This window comes from Euphorbia lathyris, chromosome 6, assembly GCF_963576675.1.
Source record: "Euphorbia lathyris chromosome 6, ddEupLath1.1, whole genome shotgun sequence".
NCBI classification, from domain to species: domain Eukaryota; kingdom Viridiplantae; phylum Streptophyta; class Magnoliopsida; order Malpighiales; family Euphorbiaceae; genus Euphorbia; species Euphorbia lathyris.
In genome coordinates this window covers 23,421,401-23,443,181 of record NC_088915.1, presented here as the reverse complement: position 1 = coordinate 23,443,181, position 21,781 = coordinate 23,421,401, and the positions used below count along the sequence as shown (strand labels likewise).

General features: G+C 34.4%; 2 protein-coding genes across 2 annotated transcripts; both read left to right on the top strand.

Moving 5' to 3' along the window:
- Window positions 1-6,314: 6,314 nt before the first annotated feature.
- Window positions 6,315-8,578, top strand: LOC136231870 (pentatricopeptide repeat-containing protein At5g39980, chloroplastic). Its single transcript, XM_066020847.1, has one exon. The coding sequence runs from the start codon at window positions 6,494-6,496 to the stop codon at window positions 8,468-8,470; it is 1,977 nt and encodes a 658-aa protein (XP_065876919.1). The 5' UTR covers window positions 6,315-6,493; the 3' UTR covers window positions 8,471-8,578.
- Window positions 8,579-16,248: 7,670 nt separating this feature from the next.
- Window positions 16,249-20,975, top strand: LOC136232537 (beta-glucuronosyltransferase GlcAT14B-like). Its single transcript, XM_066021756.1, has 4 exons — window positions 16,249-17,121; window positions 17,197-17,272; window positions 17,367-17,482; window positions 20,009-20,975. The coding sequence occupies exons 1-4, from the start codon at window positions 16,542-16,544 to the stop codon at window positions 20,521-20,523; spliced, it is 1,287 nt and encodes a 428-aa protein (XP_065877828.1). The 5' UTR covers window positions 16,249-16,541; the 3' UTR covers window positions 20,524-20,975.
- Window positions 20,976-21,781: the final 806 nt, after the last annotated feature.

Below are 21,781 nucleotides of genomic sequence, written 5' to 3'. Positions count from 1 at the left end.
TCTTTTAAGGTACCTCATGATCGTTTCAATAATTCCACGACATAAGCTATGTAGGGTCTAGTATAACCAATGACATACCTCACACTGCCAATTATACTAGTATAATCTAATTGTCTTACATTTTCTCCAATTAATGCTCTTAAAGAGCTTCACACCCAAGTCATAAGGTGTACACATAAGTTTATAGTCAAAGTAATTATATTTCTTTAATATCTTTTCAATGTAATAAGATCGATCTAAAGAAACTCCATTTTCTGACCTAGTTATCTGGATGTCAAGTATAATATTGGCTTCTCCCAGATCTTCCATGTCAAAGTTCTCACACAACATAGATTTCACAACATTTACGACATGAATGATAAAACCAAAAATCAGCAAGTCATCCACATAGCCATATAATAGTACAAATGACATTTTCAGATTTATAGTAACTGCATTTATCACTTTCATTCACTTTGAAGCCATGTAAGATAACAATGTTTTCAAACTTTTCATGTCATTACTTAAGTGTTTGTTTCAAGCCATACAAATAATTTTCTATTTTACACATTTTATGAGCTTGATTAGGAATAATAAAGCTTTAAGATTGTTCCATATGAATCTCATCTTTTAATTCACCATTCCATAAAAGGCAGTTTTAAAATCCATTTGATGCATAACAATATTATACAAAGTAGCAAGAGCAATCAAGGCATAAATGGATGTAATCTTAGTGACATGTGAGTAAGTGTCAAAGAAATATATGTTCTCAATTTTTCTAAAGCCTTTAGCTATAAGTTGTGACTTATACTTATTTATTGAATCGTCAAGTTTCAGTTTCTTTTTAAGAATCCACTTGCAGCCCATTTCTTTCCAACCTGGCGATAAGTTAACTAAATTCCAAGTTCTATTTGACTCAAAAGAGTCCATTTCATCATTAATGACTTCTTGCCATATATCATCATTCTAAAGAGGTCAAGAGTTCTTCAAGGGTAAGTGATCCTCCTCTAGTGTGTATAATGTATTTTATACATGAATAAAATGTGCAAAATCACAAATCTGATCTCGAGGATCACATGCATCTAAGAAAAGGATAAAAATAGATTACCTTTCACTTTGGATTGAGAAATGTTCCCTTTGAAGTGATTCCTTTTGAAGCAATTAATACGAGACGAGGAACCACTATTGGTAGTTCCCTCTATGATTTCACACGCGAGATCAACAATCGGAATCCATGTGCTAGCACGATAACGAACTCAACTTCCCCTCTAATTGTCTTGGCCGAAATTCACCAAGGGAGGCTAAGGCTTAAAGAGCTAAGGCTGAATTTAAGGCTGCCATTTTTTCTGTTCTTACTGCTCATTCCATGTGTTGGAGACGTCTTTGGCTTGAGAGTGACTCTAGTTATGTCATCCATCTATTTCGCTCTCGTTCTACATTGGTACCTTGGACTTTGCGTGCAGAGTGGTATTCCTGTTTAGAGATTACGACCGATATGATTGTGGTTTCTTCTCATGTCTTCAGAGAGGGTAATCAGGTTGCAGATGCTCTTGCTAATTTTGGACGTGTTAGCACCTACCGTTACTCCTAGGATTCAGCTCCTGGTTTATGTTCGTTGCTTATTCGTGATAATGCAATATGACGTCCTTTTATTTCGTTTTACTTAATTTCCGGTTTTCGTTGTTCCTTTATTTTTTCTTCGTTCTTTGAATATTTTCCAGTTCAGTTTTCTGTCCCTAGCTTTTAATTAAAAAAAACTTGTATAATTGATAAATAAAATTCCTATTTATTTATCATAGGGGGAGGACAATAGGTGAAATAGGGAGAGAGAAAAATCTAATTTTTCTTTAATCTAATATCTAATTTACAAATTAGATATTATCTCTTCCCATTTAAAATAAAACCAAAAATTATCTTTTATTAACCTAAAGATAGTTATTTGATTTCATAATATCTATAATATCTAATATTATAAATAGATTCTATATAATATCTAATATTACATATTTATCATAATATATATACATATAATATAATATCTAATATTATATCATTTATCCATTAATTTTTATTTGAATTGAATTTACATTTTAACCATTAAAATATAATTCTCGATTAGATAAAACTTGTCCCGATTATTTATTAATTGGGTTTGAGCCGAATTCAACTTCAATTCATGCTTAAATAGTAGTTCACCCGAGCCTATACACTCATTCATGCTTAAATACATATAACCATTATATGTATCTTAAACTTCCATAAGAAACTTTATTACGACTTGATTCTCTCTACGTGCGATCTTATAGGTCTATCTAATATCAGCAGTGAGCATAAAACATAGTTGCGTCTCACAAATCATAAGCAGACTCTAGCAAGCCATTATGACTACTTGACTTAGATAGATATCTCGTATTTGTAACCCCATAATCTAATTGTAATCTCAATTGATCCCTGTTATACGATATTGTGTCCAACATGAGACATGCCAATGTCACCCTCATCTGTTGTTTGGACATTCCTTGATCTCTTAATAAACTAATAAGTTGGAATGAGAAATATATAATTTCCTCATCCGAGTGTGGCCACACGCTTCTCATCTTCATTAATTAAGTGGCTGGTGTGATATATTCTCTACCATAAGAGAGTAGCAACCACTGCACTTAACCCATAGTTGCTCAACATGATTCAAAATATACCCAATTAAACCATACTTGGCACCCTAACATAGGCTTATTGGTTGCATAATCTAAGTATGTTGTGTCTTATCTAGGTCCTATAGTGACTTTAGGTCTAAGGACTCAATATGAGCATTACATGAGAACCACCTATAACATTGTTATCACGTGGTGTTACATAGCGGATCAACCAATGCTTACTGTTTCATAAGCCCCTATGCATTTGATCGACATCTAATGTCCATGACCAGTGAAACAACGTTGTTTGACTCTACAAGGACATGTTTATTCAAATCATAACACATATATGATTTACAATTCACAACATGTCCAATAAACACATATTCATGTGTAGTGCTAGAAATTTGAGTCTCTTAGGATCGAAATCCTACATATGCTAAACAACCCCAAGTTCTAAGGTAAGATAAATTTGGTGGCCTATATTTCAGAATCGCATAAGGAAAGATTTTGTTTTTTAACTTGGGGAATTTATTAAGCACATAACATACAGTTACTAAAATTACTCTCTGCCAATGGGGAAAACAGCACTAGAATTAATCATTATAGTTTCTTTCAGCTTTTTCATTCATTCGAAGTGAGCAAGATGAACAAGCAATATTTATGTGTTGATATATAAAAGGAAAAATTACAAAACTAGGTCAAATGGGAGGCCCATTTACATATTTAACCCATTTACTCAACCTATTACATATCTAGACTCATTTTGTGTGACTTTCCAAAAATACCCCCAATATTTACGCGCGGCTCGCCCCATCCCGTATGACTTCGCATATTCCATACTATGCGAAGTCTGCGAAGTAAATGTTTGGGTTTGCTTGATGAATTCAGTTCGCATATGCGAAGCCTGGATGTGTTTTGAAGCTAATTCGCGAAGTGGTATATAACAAAAAAGGGCAAACAACAACGGATTCTAACATTAAAATCATAACATTATCAAACTTTACGACAAGATTGCCACAATAACGACATTCAAATCATAACATTATCAAAATTTACAACAAGATTGCCACAATGAACTCTACTAACTAATCATTTCAAAGTGAAACTAACTAATCCGGTACCAAGATTACGCATCCGCTTCAAAATTGGCACCAAATTAAGTTAGGTCCACTTCGAAGATTGGCATCATGGGATGGACGTGTCCCATGGTGCACCCCGAGATTGAAACAACCTCTCCTAACGAATCATTTCAAGAGTGAATGTGTCAATCTTGGGGAAGTTCATCCCTATACAGGAAGGAAAATCATCTTCCCTGCAGCCCAATACGCCGCCTTCCAGAAAGGGATGTTACGTATTCAACCATCTACAGAAAAAATTAACCGTGTTAGTTATGAAAAAGGACGATTTTGGATTCGCGAAATGAAAATTAGCGAAGCATGCGAATGTAAATGTGCAGGGGAAGAGATGATTTTACTTCGCATATCAATTTTTTCGCGAAGTCTGCGAGGTCTGAAATGTGACTATCTACGTCACATATCGATGCTTTCGCGAAGTCTGCGAGGTCTGAAACGTAAGGATCTATTCGCAGATTTGCGAACTAATAGATTCGCGAGGTAGATCCATACGTTTCAGACTCTTTCTCTTCGCAGAACGTCGCGAAATCATCAATACACGAAGTAGATCATCACTTTCCAGGCTCGTTCTCTTCGCAAAGCTTAGCGAAACCATGGATTGCGAAGTGAATTCATGATAAAACGCAGAAAAAAAACAGATACTTACATTTTTCGCCCTTTTCACCTCCAAAAGCGACAATAACAATATGATAACATGGGAAGAACGAAGGAAATAACGTAGAAAAACCATTTCTTTGAAGGTAACAAGAAAAAAGAAACCAAGCAACGAACAAGAAGATGAAAAACCATGGCTTCGTTTTCTAGGGTTCGGAAGTTGCAGAATCAAGAGATGAAAAGAGAAAAATGAGAAATTCATTGTGATTTTGACGAAATGGTGCATATTTCGTGCAATTTAAAGGAAGAAATGAAGATCAAAAGTCTTGAAATCATTAATGCAGGAGCAACTTTTCGCATAACCAAGGAGATAGGGGGGAGCGGTGATTCGCGGAGATAGGGGGAAATGGGAAAGTCAGGGGTATTTTTGGAAAGTCACACAAAATGAGTCTAGATATGTAATAGGTTGAGTAAATGAGTTAAATATGTAAATGGTCTTCCCATTTGACCTAGTTTTGTAATTTTCCCTATATAAAACTTAACATAATAGCATTTGTATTGATAGGCAGAGAGAGGGTAAATTTCATCAATGGTATACAACCTTTTTCTCATTTCACACTTTGGTGTACAACCTTCATTTTGTCTCAGTAATATGTACGACCTTATAGGTGACCTCCCGCTTTGGTGTACAGCAAGTAAAAATGATCGGTCAACATCTGGTCAACACGACACCTCATCATTTTTCATTTAAGTCATTAGTCAAAGTGGGACCCATAAATTGTAAAAAAATTAATTTTAATCTTTTTTCTCTTTTTCTCTTTTACCCATATCCCTTCATCTTCTTCTCTTCAAATTTCTTTCTCTCTAACCTCTCTTTTTAAATTTCGTTCTCTCTCTAAACTATCTCTCTCTAACCTTCTCTATTTCTTTGTGAGGAGGATAAATATTTCTTATGACAGAAGACCTTTATTGATTAATGGAAAAAGAGAGCTTTGTGGCTCCATCTGTTATCCTCGCATTCATTCGTACTAATTCTTTCCTTCTTACTTATGGATTTTATTAATTGCAACAATCAGGTTAGGCCATTCATTCAGGCTGAATGGAATCACTAGTATGATTCCATATTTTTCTTTTTGTTTAAATATTGATTTTGCTACATTGATTTAATTTAATTTGTTTATTTTTTCTGGGCTGTAGTGGACTCCAAAATATTGGTTGAGAGATTAGAACCCTTACTCAAATATGAGTACAACACTGTCCAACTTGCATACAAAGATTTGGGGCTCAAATATGTTGAATGGGTTGAAAATTTTGCAGAGGTCTTGATGTAGGCGTACTTTGGATCATGCAAAGGCAAAGGGATGCCCCTCCTTGAGCCTGTGGATTAGAGAGAGAAAAGTTAGAGAGAGAGAGGTGAGTTAGAGAGAGAAAGGAATTTATAGAGAGAGAGAGGTTAGAGAGAAAGAAATAGAGGGAAGAAAATGAAGAGATGGAAGGATAAAGGTAAAAGAAAGAAAGGAAAAAAAATTAATTATTTTTATAATTTTTGGGTCCCACTTTAACTTAAGGCTTTAATGAAAAATGATGAGGTGGCGTGTTGACCAGGCGTTGATCGGTCATTTTTACCTGCCGTATACCAAAGTGGGAGGTCACCTATAAGGTTGTATATATTAATGAGACAAAATGAAGGTTGTACACCAAAATGTGAAATGAGGCAAAAGTTGTACACCATTGATGAAATTTAGCCGGCAGAGAGAACTAGAAACATAACACATGCAGTTGTAAAAGTAGAAATAACCAAACAAAACAATGAATTAAAAAGGAAATAACCAAATAGAATATAACTGAATTTGAGTAAAAAATGATAATGGAAATGGAAAAAATGGAGATTTGGGGAGATTCTCCAAATATGTTTTTCCAAATAAATAACCACAAGACAGTATTTTTAATTTTTCCTTATCCATTCAAACAATTGAAAATTTATTGACCGGTCCAGATTTTTTTTTAAAGAAAGGGCAGACAGGCGAAAACGTAGCACGTCAGCAACGAGCCGCCGTTATGTCGCGAAACAGATATTTCCGATGGAAAAAAGCTAATCTTGTATTAGCTCACATCAGACAGATGTTTGAGTAGAATTAGCTATTACATCCAATGTCTTCCTCTTCCCTTTCATTCCTTTCTTTAGATTCCATCCCCTCTTCTTCAACATTTTCTCCTCCAATTTCGCCCTCTCCTAAATTCTTCCATTTTTCAATTAAACCCAGAACTCATCTTTTCCTCCTTTGTGCAGCCAGAAGAGATGTTTGGACAAGAACATCTACCAATCAAAAGCTTCCATCTTCCCCTAGAAGGCAAACCAGAGATTCTCATTTAGACCACTGCGTTGATATGACTGACCTATTAACCTCAATCAGTCAAACCCAAAACGAGCAAGACCTCTACTCCTTGCTTTCAATTTACAAAGACAGGCAACTCTCAATCCGTTTCATGGTCTCAATTCTATCGCACGAATCCGATTGGCAAAGATCCCTTGCTCTCCTTGATTGGATTAATGACATTGCTCGCTACTCCCCTTCTGTCTTTGTCTACAATGTGGTTCTGCGTAATGTGCTGAGAGCCAAAAGATGGGACCTTGCCCACGGCCTGTTCGATGAAATGCGCCAGAAAGCTCTTGCTCCTGATAGGTATACTTACTCTACTCTTATAACTTCTTATGGAAAAGCAGGTTTGTTCGATTCTTCCCTCTTTTGGCTCCAGCAAATGGAGCAAGACCGTGTGTCCGGTGATCTTGTTCTGTACAGTAATTTGATTGAGCTTGCACGGAAGTTGCGTGATTATTCTAAGGCTATTTCGATATTTATGAGGCTGAAAAGTAGTGGGATTACACCTGATTTAGTTGCTTATAATTCTATGATTAATGTTTTTGGGAAAGCTAGGTTGTTTAGGCAGGCGAGGTTGCTAGTGAAAGAGATGAGAGAATTGGGGGTTATGCCTGATACAGTTAGTTATTCTACCCTTTTGAGTGTTTATGTTGAGAGTCAGAAATTCGTTGAGGCTTTATCAGTTTTTGCAGAGATGAAAGATGTCAAGTGCCCACTTGATCTCACAACTTGTAATATTATGATTGATGTTTACGGACAGCTTGATATGGCTAAAGAATCAGACACTTTGTTCTGGAGCATGAGGAAGATAGGGATTGAACCAAATGTTGTTAGTTATAATACCATTTTGAAGGTTTATGGTGAAGCTCAACTATTTGGGGAAGCTATCCATTTATTTAGATTGATGCAGAGGAAAGATATTGAGCAGAATGTTGTTACTTATAACACTATGATCAAAATTTACGGCAAGTCTCTTGAGCACGAAAAGGCCACGAACCTCGTGCAAGAGATGCAGAAAAGAGGAATTGAGCCAAATGCTATTACATACTCAACCATAATTGGTATTTGGGATAAGGCAGGGAAATTAGATAGGGCAGCAATGTTGTTTCAAAAGCTGAGAACTTCAGGGGTTGAGATTGATCAAGTCCTGTATCAGACAATGATTGTAGCTTATGAGAGAGCAGGGCTGGTGGCGCATTCAAAGCGGCTACTTCACGAGCTCAAATGTCCTGATAATATTCCTAGAGAGACTGCAATCAAAATTCTCGCCGGAGCATCCAGAATAGAAGAGGCGACATGGGTTTTCCGTCAGGCGTTTGATGCTGGGGAGGTGAAAGATATATCTGTGTTTGGATGTATGATTGATCTTTTATCGAGGAACAAAAAGGCGGTAAATGTGATCGAGGTATACGAGAAGATGAGAGGAGCTGGATATTTCCCTGATTCTAATGTGATTTCACTTGTCCTGAATGCTTATGGGAAGTTAAGGGAATTTAAGAAGGCAGATAGTTTATATAAAGAAATGCAAGAAGAAGGGTGTGTTTTTCCGGATGAAGTTCACTTTCAGATGCTGAGTCTGTATGGTGCAAGAAGAAATTATGTGATGATAGAATCCTTGTTTGAGAGGCTGGATTCTGATCCTAACATTAACAAAAAGGAGCTGCATCTGGTTGTTGCAAGCATATACGAAAGGGCGGATAGATTAAACGACGCATCACGAATCATGAACAGAATGTTGAGAACATAATATAACCCATTAAACATGATTGAATCTGCTTGGTGGCTTGTGGATTCTGCTGTTTGTTTGTTGTACATTGTGCTTCATTCTTTTGTATATATCTTCTTTCAAGATTGAGTTTTGCCCCCTTACTTAAAAATCAACGTAGTTGGACGGGTATAAAATCAATTTAATTAGCATCTGCAAATTCTACATGCTCATTAAGGTGAATCTGATCAAAACTGAGCATCTTCAATAAGAAGTGTTTTGAAAGGTTGTAAAAGTGAATCTGATCAAAACTGAGCATCTTCAATAAGAAGTGTTTTGAAAGGTTTTAATAGTTTACGTTAAGACTTTAAATATGAATTGAAATTTTACTTATTCTAAATCAAATTTAACACCTCCGCGATCTATGCGGAATAAAATATGGTTTTCGTGAAAAAAGAAAATGCATATGATCTCTAAAGAGTTATTCAATTTCTTGGAATTATTTTATCAAAAAAAAAAAAAAAAAATTTCTTGGAATTATAGCTTCTGACATGAATTGTCGAGTAATTATCTAATCTTATGGAAAACCTCAAATATCGATCATTAATTACAAGGATAATGTTTACATTTATATGCAATATTACTAAGGGAATTACAAAACAAGGTCAAATGGGAAGCCTATTTATATATTTAACTCATTTACTCAACCTACTATGTACATATCTAGACTGATTTTGTGTGACTTTTCCATAATATCCCTAACCTTTTCCCTTCCCACAACGCGAACAGCCGCTCTCTCCTTCTCCTTGGTTACGCAAAAAGTTGCTCCTCCATTAATGATTTAAAGACTTTTGATCTTCCTATCTTCCTTTAGATTGCACGAAATCTGCACCATTTCGCCAAATCATAATGAATTTCTTTTTTTTTCTCTTCATCTCTTGATTCTGCAACTTCCTAATCCTAGAAAACGAAGCCATGGTTCTTCATCTTCATGTTCTTGGTCGTTACTTGGTTTCTTTCTTCTTGTTATCATCAAAGAAATGGTTATTCTATGTTATTTCTATCGTTTTTCCCAGTTTATCATATTCTTATTGTCGCTTTTAAGGGTGAAAGGCGCAAAAAATGTAAGTATTTGCTGTTTTTTCTTAAATACACTTCGCGTAGTCAATGATTTGGCGAAGATCTGCGAAGAGAAAGAGCCTGAAACGTGACGATCTACTTCGTGAATCGATTAGTTCGTGAAGTCTGCGAGTAGAAAAGTTAATGATTTGGCTCGCAGACTTCGCGAAAGCATCGATATGCGACGTAGATCGTCACATTTCAGACCTCGCATACATCGCGAAAACATCGATTAGCGAAGTAAAATCACCTCTTTTCTTGCACATTTACATTCGCATGCTTCACTAATCCTTATTTCGCGAAGCCAAAATCGTCTTTTTCCCCTGCCTAACACGATTAATTTTTTCTGAATGTGGTTGATCACATAACATCCCTTTCTAGAAGGCGGCGTATTGGGCTGCAGGGGAGATGACTTTCCTTCTTGTACGAGGAGAAATTTCCCTCAAATGGTTGGTTAGGAGAGATTGTGCCAATCTTGGTGTGCACCATGGGACACGTCCATCCCAAAAGGTCTGGACTTTCATTTCTCATCCCAAAAGGTCTGGACTTCCTGTAGAGAGAGAAATTACTCATCTGCAGGTTCACTTTGTTAGGAGTTTATTGTGCCAATCTTGTTGTAAATTTTGATAATGTTATGATTTTAATGTTAGAATTCGTTGTTGTTTGACATTTTTTGTTATATACCACTTCATGAATTAGTTTCAAAACACATACAGGCTTCACATATGCTAATGAAATTCATAAAGTAAACCAAACATTAGCTTTGCAGGCTTCGCATATGCTAATTAAATTCATCAAATAATCCCAAACATTAGCTTCGCAGGCTTCGCATATGCTAATTAAATTCATCAAGTAAACCCAAACATTAGCTTCGCAGGCTTCGCATAATATCGAACCTGCGGAGTCAGACGGGAGGGGGCGAGACGCGCGTAAATATTGAGGGTATTATGGGAAAGTCACACAAAATCAGTCTAAATATGTAGTAGGTTGAGTATATGGGTTAAATATGTAAATGGGCCTCCTATTTGATCCATTTTTGTAATTAACCCTATTATTAATTTCACTTTTACAGCAGTTCTAGTCATGAATCTAAAATGCAAAAAATACTCCTAACGTTTTGGGTTATGAGCAATTTTATCCTTAACGTCTAAAATAGTGCAATTTTACCTCTAATGTTGGAAGCCATTAGCAATTTTACCCCAACGTTGATAAATTCGGTCAATTTGAGAAATAATTCATCAAACTGTTTTCTCAGTCATGAATCTTATCATCTACACTTCATAAGCATGTAATTTTATCAGTAACAAATCACAAACATATATTGGGATGTGAAAAAAAATAGGGTAAATTACACTCATGGCCACTGAACTTTACCTGTTTTCACATTATGGCTACTGAACTTCATTTCTTCCCGGTATGGCTACTGAACTTCACACTTTTTAACATCGATGGCCACTCATTTTTAACTAACTTCTCAAAATGACCGTTAACGATCGCTAACGATCTCAAAATGAGAATATTCAAGAATTAAAGTTGTTCAGAACGACATTTACCATGAAACCACATTTTTTATTTTCCAAAATCATATTTTTTGGAGCTTTCTCTCTCTAAAAAATCACTTTCTCTCTCCTAACCAAACAACACCCAAATGACCTCGAAACGAAAATTTTCAAGAATTAAAGTTCCTTAGAATATCATTAACGCTTTGGATTTTTTATTTTTAGCCGTCAACAGTCGTTTTGAGACGTTAAGTGACTATCAGTGTTAAAAAGTGTAAAGTTCAGTGGCCATGGGTGTAATTTACCCAAAAAATATACTATTTTTTTTGTACGAATAGGACAAAAAAATTCAAAATTTTTACCGAATTTATAAATATTAATCTTCAATTCTATTATTAAATTACAAAAAACATGAAATCTTCTTTTTAGAACGAATTGATATGCAATTGGTACAAAATAAGGAACAAAAATATATGTTTTTATAATAATGTCTGAAATTGATCCAAATTATCAACGTTAGAGCTAAAATTGCTCTTGACTACAAACGTTAGGGGGGTAAAATTACATCATTTTAGACGTTAGGGATAAAACTGCTCACGACTCAAAACGTTAGAGGTATTTTTACACCTTAACCCTATTATAAATACTAAAAAAAGTTAATAATAAAATTTCTTAAGAAAGGGTAAAAATTCTACTACTATATTATTTTATGCAATAAAAATAAAATTGATATTTTGTAATAACTTTGGAGTAAAAAAATAACTTCTACCCCTTAAAATTGTTTAGTTTTAGACTTTATAACAATATGTGCAAAAATTGAAAGTTAAAGGATAAATTTAGAAATTGAATTAAGCTTAGGAGTTGATAAAGAAAAGAAGCTTCTTCTATTATTGAATTTATTAGTGAGTATTATTGTAGTAATAAACAGGTGAAATTATAAATAGCAATTGAGCATCTCCCCAACAACTACTTAACTCCAATTAAGTAGAGCTGGTGCCCAATTAATTAGATATGATGTACTCAAAATTAAAGTGAGAATCACAATAACAATAGTTAGGCCTTGGTGTTGGTGGCCTGACCTATATTTAGGTACATTTTGTTGATCTTTGGAACAAAACATAATTCAACTTTTTCTAGTATATCTCAATTTGACTTTTGACTTTTGGTTTTCTTCTTTCTTAAAAATCATTTAAAATGAAATCTTAATCTTCAAATTTTCTCTATCCTTATGTAAAATTAACAAGTGAGAATTATGCCTTTTATCATAAAAAAAAACAAAAAAACAAGTGAGAATTATGCATCTATATCTAATACAAAGTAGTAAGACTGAAGTTAATTAACTTCTCCTAATTTATATATTACTGTTGAAAATATATTCAGATAGAATATAATCCGCTCATCTAGACGAAACCAAGAAATAACCCATCACGTTTAAATAATTTTTCTAGTTTTTTAGGACATTTTGTTTCATTTGAACATAATATTTATTTTTGAATTAAAATAGATTCAAAAATCATTTTAAAATTACATAAATAATTTTAAAATTTCTAAAAACTATAGAATATTTAAGAAAAATTCCAGTAATTCTAGAAAAATATTTTAGACCAAATAGAACTATTTAAAATTCGTTTTTGATAATAAAGGTTAAGAAATATTTAGTTACTGATTCTATTTCTTTAGTAGTTATGGCTTTTATTATCATAGTTCCCCTCATCGCTCAATAATTTGATAAAAGAAATCAAACGTTGCAAGATGAGTCGTTTTGCTCGACACGATGATATTCAGAAAATACCATTCCACATCATCGGGATGAAAAGTTAAGCAAAGGGCAATAATGGCAAGATGTTTATCTCGAGGGTTAGACCAAAGACTATTGTTTAGAACTTTAAAAAATTCACTTTTAGCTCCAAATCTGAGAAATTTATTAGCTGGATATTGGAGGTTCAGAAGAATGAGCTATAAGCCAATTGTACTGACTTTCATGGAATGTTTAAACCGTCTAAGAGTAACTATGCTTGAAACTAATTCCTACATGGAACTAAGATCTAGAAAACAAATTGCAACTTTGTGTTACAAGAGAACGTTTAGTAGAGTCCTGAATGAACTAATTGAGAAAGTTTGAAACTCCATCCCAGTCAGAAAGATATGGTCATGTTATTAGAAAGCAAACTTTTTTAGAACTTAGTTTGGTTGGTTAGATAGAATAAGAGTTAATTAAAAGCTTTGAGATATTTTTTTTAGTTTTATAATAGAGATATTAATTATTGTTCTTATTTCATTTTTCTTAATAAAGTTTGTTGATATTGTATATGAACTTATTTATTGTTTAGTTATTAAATACTACTTATATGCATAAAACATAACTTAGATAACTGAACATAAAATTAATAGAATTAATAGCCATCTTATATATAATGGAAGTTAATTCAAAAAAACATCGTTCTCAATACATAATTTTATCTAATTAGTAAAAGTGGTCATGAGAAAACGGAGAGTAATACAGCATAGTTAGGTACTTTTTTCGAATCTAAAGTGAGAAATTTTGTTGATTATGTATATGTTGCATCATAGAGAACCTAGACATATTGATAAATATAACTTCATATTAATTGTGCAATTAAATATAGATCAATTTATTACAAATGGTAACTACATCCAAATCAATCAAGTTGAATTGAACAAAAATCTCAAAATGAATGGGAATAACTATGATGTCTGGAGCATCAAGGTTGCCTGTGTGGTAGAGGAACATGTCCTCGATCCCTTGGATAATGTACTAGTAGAATATGAGGAACGTCAAACTGCTCAACATAGGCGTGATAGAGGTGCCTATGTCTCATGGAAAAAGAAGAATTCCAAATGACCGTACTTAGTGCGATGAAAGATGACCTGACACAACATTATCGTGTTCATCAAAATGCTAGGGATCTCTGAAAAGCCTTGGAACAAGCTTTTTGGAGGTTTCTCCATGATAAAGTTTACTATTTCATCACATTTATTGATGACTATAAGAGATATGGGTGTATCTATCTAATTTCTCGTTAGTCAGAAGCTTATGAATCTTGTTGAAAACCAATTAGATAGAAAGATAAAAGCTTTAAGAACTGATCCAGGTTGGGAATTGAACATCAGTTGTTAATACCACATATTTTGCAACAAAATGGCGTTGCTGAAAGAAAAAACAAAACTCTTCTTAACATGGTTGGGTCAATGATAGTTGCAACAAATCTACCAATTTCATATTAGGTGATGCTTCGCTCACCACATCTTACGTCCTAAACCGAGTACCCTTAATATTTGTAGCTACTACTCTATATGAGTTATGAACAGGTCGTAAATCCGATTTAAGTGAACTTAAACCTCGAGGTTGCACAATTTTTGCTCACAACACCTCGAACAAGTTTAGGAAACTTGGTCCAAGAGGTAGAAATAGTATCTTTATAAGATATCCTAAACTATCTAAGGTATACGTTCTAGTGGGAAAAATTGAAGACATTAAAATTACAGAGTTCGAATCACCTGATGTTGTCTTTTTGGAAACTGAAATTCCAAAGCTAGGAGACATAAACCAAAACTTCACTTTATTCGAGGAACTAAAATCAAACACATCTCTCCATTCGAGTGGGAGAATTTTAGAGGAAGAATAAAAGAATGTTCAAAATTCTCTGAAAATTTACAAATGATATAGATCCACACTTAAGCAGGAATATTTCTGAATCTTTTCTAGATATGGAACTTGGTCTTAGTAGGAGTATTTTGAACTATGATGAATATCAAAAATTTGTCTATCAAGATTCAGAACCACCATAGTGTACTAAAAGACAAAAAGTTGAACGTTGGAGATTTAATATCGAAAGCACATCTCTCTTAGTATTCCTTGGGGATGACACGAAACCCAAGAATATCAAAAGAAGCATTATCATATCCTGACAAGGATAAATGGACGGGGGGCAATGGAATATGTCTTCTATGAGAAAGAATTAAGTGTGGAAACTAGTCGATCTTTCTAAAGGGAGAAAGACAATCAGGAATAAATGAGTCCTTAAGTTAAAACGAAAGGTTGATGGAACTGTCGAAAGATTAAAAGCTCACCTTGTCGCTAAGGGTTACACCAAACGGATGTGAATACTGTTTTTCTCGATGGAGAATTGAATGAAGAAACCTATATGGATCAACCTATAGGTTTTATTGCAAAAGGCAATGAAAAAAGGTTTGCAAACTGATCAAGCCGCTCTATGGCCTTAAACAGTCTTATAGACAATGATACATTCGATTTCATATCGAGATGATATTGAACAACTTCAAATTAATTGAAGAGGGTCATTATGTATATACTAAACATTTAGGAAAAAGGTTTGTCATGTTATCATTATATATTGATGATATTCTAATTGTTCGGATATACATTCAATACGTAAATCAAGTAAAAGTTTGGCTGAACTCAAGTTTTGAAATGAAAAATATTGATGAGGTTGCATATATTTTTGGAGTGAAAATTTTGATAGATCGTCCTAAGAAGATATTGTTTTTGTCAACAGACTTATATCAATAAGATTCTCGAACGTTTCAATATGTAAGGATGTAAACCCATATTTAGTCTTATATCTAAAGGAAATTCTCCAAGTTTAGAAATGTGTCATAAAACGCATAAAGAAATTGATCAATTGAAAAACATACTCTACTCAAGGGTCGTAGTCTAATGTACGCAATAATGTGTACAAGACTAGATATTTGTCATTATGAATAAACAACCACCTCTACACAAAACTTGGCATTGAACACTGATTCATCTCGGTAGGTCATCACGAATTTTAAATTTTTTATTTTGAGGTCATCAACTATCAATTAGAAGCATTAATTTAATTTAGTAGTTAAATGTTACCAAATGTAAAGTTGAATTATAAAATTTTCTATCTCCAACTACCCGTCCCCTTTTGTATCCCACACACGAAAAATCCATTTTTCAGTGTGAGTCCTTCCGATCCACTTAATATATTATTTTAAATAATTGTAACCATTTTCTATGTAAGGAAGATTTTCTTTTATGTATATTTTGAAGTTTGATGAAATTTACCCATATCTATTGAAGCCAAATGTTTTCATAATTAAAGTTCAAGTTAACAACTCAAGCCTAATTAATAAAGTTAATAAATGACAAATTAAGGCATATAAATTGGAAATAAATTATGACAAGAGACAGAAAACAATTATGTAATTTTTCTCCCCCCATCTAGAAAACAAAAAAAAGAACCAAATTTATCTTCAGAAATCGAAATTCAGGTCTTCTCCCAACAAATTCTCCCTTCTGTCGCGGCGAGCCTAAGCTCTTCTTTATCAAGATCACCTCCCTCCATCTCTTGCCACGCTCCACCGTCACCGACTCACCTATCCACCAATATTCCTACCTAATAACTAGATTCAACCTACAATCTAACATTCGCCTAAACCCCATAAGTTAACCCAACTCTCCAAATTCAAAGTTTCCACACAAAATCATGAAGAGATTGAAGAGTTACTATATGCACTTCCGCCATCATCAAGCAATGGAACGCAGATGGATCTTCCCTCTCGCTATTGGCTCGATAGTGTCTCTGTTTCTTCTCTTTCTAACCACCCTTTCTTCTCCTGCTGGAATGCCATTACTCCCTCTGTATCGTTCTTTTTCTAGTTTTAGCTCCAGATTTGTTGAGCCGAAGCTACAGCCAATTCCTATTTCCACTCTTCCTCCTCCTCCTCGCTTCGCTTACCTAATTTCCGGTTCCGCTGGGGATGGGAATATGTTGAAACGGACATTGCAAGCGCTTTACCATCCTAATAATCAGTATGTTGTGCATTTGGACCGGGAATCGTCTCCGCAGGAGCGGTTTGATCTGAGTCATTATGTGAGGAATAATCCTGTTTTCAACCGGTTTCGTAATGTGAAGATGATTGATAAAGCCAATCTGGTAACTTATAGAGGTCCCACTATGGTAGCTAATACTCTGCACGCGGCGGCGATCTTGTTGAGAGAGGGCGGCGATTGGGATTGGTTCATCAATCTTAGTGCCTCCGATTATCCGCTTGTTACACAGGATGGTGAGTGAAATGTCTGCTCTCGCTTTTGTTCTGTTTCCCTCTTTCTGTTTTTGATGGGCTTTTGTTGGCTAATAGATCTGCTACACACATTTTCATATCTGCCGAGGGATCTCAATTTCATTGATCATACCAGTAACATTGGGTGGAAAGAGTGAGTTGGACTTTGTTCTTTTCAACAGTTTTTTTTTTTTTTTTTTTTTGGGACTTCTTAGCTACGGAACTGATTGGTATAGGTAAACTCGTAGGTATCAAAGGGCAAAGCCAATAATCATAGATCCTGGGTTGTACATGTCAAAGAAGGCTGATGTTTTCTGGGTCACACAGAGGAGAAGTGTGCCGACAGCATTTAAACTTTTTACAGGTGCTGAATTTGAATTATGCTTGATACTCCACTCTTTTCTGCAGCTAATCTGGTTTTATTCAATAATGCTAATGTGGTGGCTAGTGTTATGATAACATCTTCGTTGAATTTATTATTACCTGGGAGAATTAAGGATGAAGGGGAAAATAGAATAACGAAACAGATATGATAGAATGGGCTTTCTTTACATGAAGATTCTTCTTATTTTTTCAATTCCATAGGATTGGAAAGGGCTTGCTAAATTTCAATAAATTCTTCATGCTTGGATTTGTTTGGTGTGATTAATTGTGAACATCTAAGGCCATATACGATAGATTCAACAAATTTTCTTATGCTTGTTTGTGGCATTTCAGTTGGTTAATGATGCCCCCATGTCATGTGGAAGTTGAGAAGCGCTGATAATATAGAATGGAACTAATTGTTGATATAGAAGAAGAAGAAAATTTATTGCTACTTGATCTAGTTCCAAGTAAATAAGCTTAATCAGTTATCAAATAGCAAATAGGGATTAAATTTTGGGTGGAATATAACTATTACGGAGATACTTTTGGTGTTGACATTAGTTTTGTGGAAAGCTTCTTTGATGTAATTGATAGATTGTTGGAGAGGTTTAACAACTTAATCTTTTGTTTTCTCTTGGACTTAAAACAAATCAGTATCACCGAACCGTAGTTCCACTAGTTGGGTTGACTTTGATCTGGATTATTATTTATTAAATACTTCCATATATTTCAAGAGTCCATGAAAAACAGTCAACAGGTTATCCATGTTTTTTATACACTCTGAAGTGATGAGTTTCTTCCCATTGTATCACTCTGTTCTATTACTTATGAGTGTATCTCTGCCTCTCTCTCTCTGCTAAAAGGTGCAGACACTTGTTATTATGGCATCAGTTGCCTGCCCAGACCATGATATAGCGAGATGTTAGTAAAAAAAAGGGCTTGTGAATTAATGGAAACTCTGGAGTGCACAAGTGGGTTCTGGTGGAAATTTTTATTTTCTTGATCTGAAACTTTTTCAGGTTAAACAGAAAAATTTAGGAGCTAGAGATGCAATTGTGGATCCTCATATCTATCTATATAGATGATAATTAGATCCTCATATTGGAATTCAAAGAAGTGGAGTTTGGACCCGGGATTGAATAAAAAATTTGGCTTGATCTGTTGATCTGATTGAATTCAGGGACTTGTATACTGATAACGTTTATCTAAGTTACTTAGCTGGTGGTATATTGTTGTTATAGCTTAGAAAGTCCTCAATGTGTCTACTGAGACTTGAGATAGTTACAATCTGTGTTCAGAGTAATTTCTTTTGAGATTGCTTAAAACCAGAAAATAGCCTCTTTCTTGTATTCTCTTGAAGTTGTGTTTATGATATAGAAAATAACTTGCTTTTGAAAATTATTTTCTGAAGAATTTTTTTAGGGGGTCAACATACTTTCTGTTTTCTGTTTACAAATACAAAAACTTATTTGAGAATTATTTTCTTCTAGTCAGAGCGTTAGCTCATTAGGAAAGAGTAGCTAAAAAAGATATTCAAATTAAACTATTTATACTATACCTGGAATTTTGTATTTCTCTAATTGAAAAAATAGGAGATCATCATTCAAAAAAGAAGTTGAATTTTTTTATAGTGACTGGCCAGAAGTGGGTGGTACCTGGCTGCCAGCCAGAGGTCACTGGTGTTTGCTCTGAGATATGGGTGGTAGTTGGAAAATCCACAACATAGCAAAGTTCCATGTCTTATTAATTGAATTATTAAATACTTCTATAAGATAGATAAATTCCATATTATGTATTCTGTAGAACCACGTTCGATCTTTTTGAATTAGACAAGAGAAAACAAGACAGCAGTTCAATTCAACTGCTTGTTTTTCTTGTTCAAACAGCAGTATACTGATACTTGAGAGAGAATTTGTTAATTCACACGCACACAGAAATGCTAACTTTGTCCTCAAATATAATTGGAATTTGATGGTAGAATTATCAATCTATATAAGTCATCCATTCTCTTGAACATGTGATTCATTCATGTATGATCTGAAAAGGAGAGGGCCAAAGTCTTTTGTGTGATTAAATTCTATATTCAATGGTCGCACTGGTTCTTTGTCTCCAAACATATTAATTCATTCAGTAACTTTACTTAGTAGTTAGTATTAAGTTGGAAATGCTTAGATAAAAGCAATATACTGGTTGGACTGAGAAGAAAGAACAACTTTTAAAACGTGGCTGATCTTCAGAAATAGCCTCTGAGGGTGCTTGATCCTCGAGTTCAACAGTTCGATTTTGCTGTATGATAGTTCAATTAATTGTTTTATTTTTGGGGTACTGGAATGTGCAAATATATTTTCTTTCCGCACTGTTTAAGAAGTGTTGTTGGAAGTGAAAATCTATCCGGATAACTTAATAGGTCATCAAATGTTTTTGATTTGCAAGTGGTTTATTTTATTCATAGAGATTAGATATAACCTATAGGCTTTATTTATTTTTGGGTGCTTGATAGCATAATTTCTGCTTTCTGGTATAGGTTCTGCGTGGATGGTACTCTCTCGGCCTCTTATTGATTACACGATCTGGGGATGGGACAATTTACCACGAATAGTACTCATGTATTACGCAAACTTCATATCTTCACCAGAAGGTTATTTCCACACTATCGTATGTAACGCGCAAGAATTCCGCAACACGACAGTCAACAGCGACCTTCATTTCATATCATGGGACAACCCTCCTAAGCAGCATCCACATGTCCTCACTATTAATGACATGCAAAGGATGGTAAATAGCAATGCGCCTTTCGCAAGGAAGTTCCGTCGTGACGATCCAGTGCTTGACAAAATCGATTCGGAGCTCTTATTGCGGGATCCAGACATGTTCACACCTGGTGGTTGGTGTGTAGGAATTAAGGAAAACGGAACTGATCCGTGCTCCACTGTTGGTAATACGACAGTCCTTAGACCTGGGCCTGGAGCAAAAAGACTGGAGAATTTGATAGGTTCTCTGTTATCTGCTGAAAAATTCCGACCAAGGCAGTGCAAATAGCAAAACTTGGGGAAGAAGAAGAAGAAGAAGGTATATTTACGCATCAAGAGATTAGCTAATATCAGAAGAATAGAGATTCTGTGATCACCTAATCTTCATTCTTTCTGGTGGTAAAAAGAAAAGGAGTGCTGTGCTGAAATTATACAAATTGGCTATGTATGGTGTGGATGGGATGAATTTTGTGGGAGGATATATATTACGGGGGCCTTTGCCCAGCATTTTCATGGTGTAGAGGATCAGATAGGTGCCAAAATCTTAGTTTTTTTTGCTTGTAACTGTATTTTCATGACCATTCACCATTGATTGGGTGTAGCATTGCCAATATTAATGTTAGAAGAAGATTTTCTTTTCCACGAAAAAAAGGAAATCTGATGAAGATTTGCTGTGTGATGGTCTGCATTCTGTGCAAAACTGTAGTATAGGAGTAGTAAATTTGTTTACATTTCGATTCATTTGGCTTATTTTGTCTCAGTTTAATTTTTTTTATTTACAGTTATAAATTATTCTGTTATTTTTTTTTTTTAGTTTTAGTAATTTTCCTGATCGATTCAAGGTTGCCGAGTATCTTTAGGTGATCCCCTTCCGTTAATGGCTCAAGCCAACCTTTATTGGTAATCATTCTGATATCTGGAATATATCGAATATATTCTGCAGGAAAAGATCAACAGGATGAGAAATTTTACAATATTTCTAGAGTAATATATTCTAGGCAAAAAGCATCATTAGACCCCTGATCTTTCATTTTCTGGTTCATTGAGCCCTTCATCTTTTATTTGAATACATTACGTTCCTGATCATTGATTTTTTGTCTTATTAAGCCTTTGATGACAAAAAAAAAGTAAATTTGAACATAAAATTCAGTTAATAGACTGTTATTAATTGCATCTGGATTCAAAATTTGTAACTTTTCATTATTTGAGAGCAGTTTTGGAAGTGTAATGTGGCTATACGAAAACTGTAAAAACCTTGATTCAAACTGTAAAAAATATATTTTTTAATAATTTTCAAATACATATGAAGTTAATAACGTCTTTTTAATAGAATTATATATTCACAAGTTACTAATTTGGTTATCAAAGGCTTAATGAGACCAAAAATAAAAGATCATGGGCTTAATGTATCCAAATAAAAAAGGCTTAAGGTGTTATTGAGCCCCTGTCCTATTCAAAATTTTGTCATTTGGTCTCTGATCTATTATTCGATCATATTTGGCCCCTGAACTATTCCAATTGATGAAATTTCACCCAATTTAGATGGA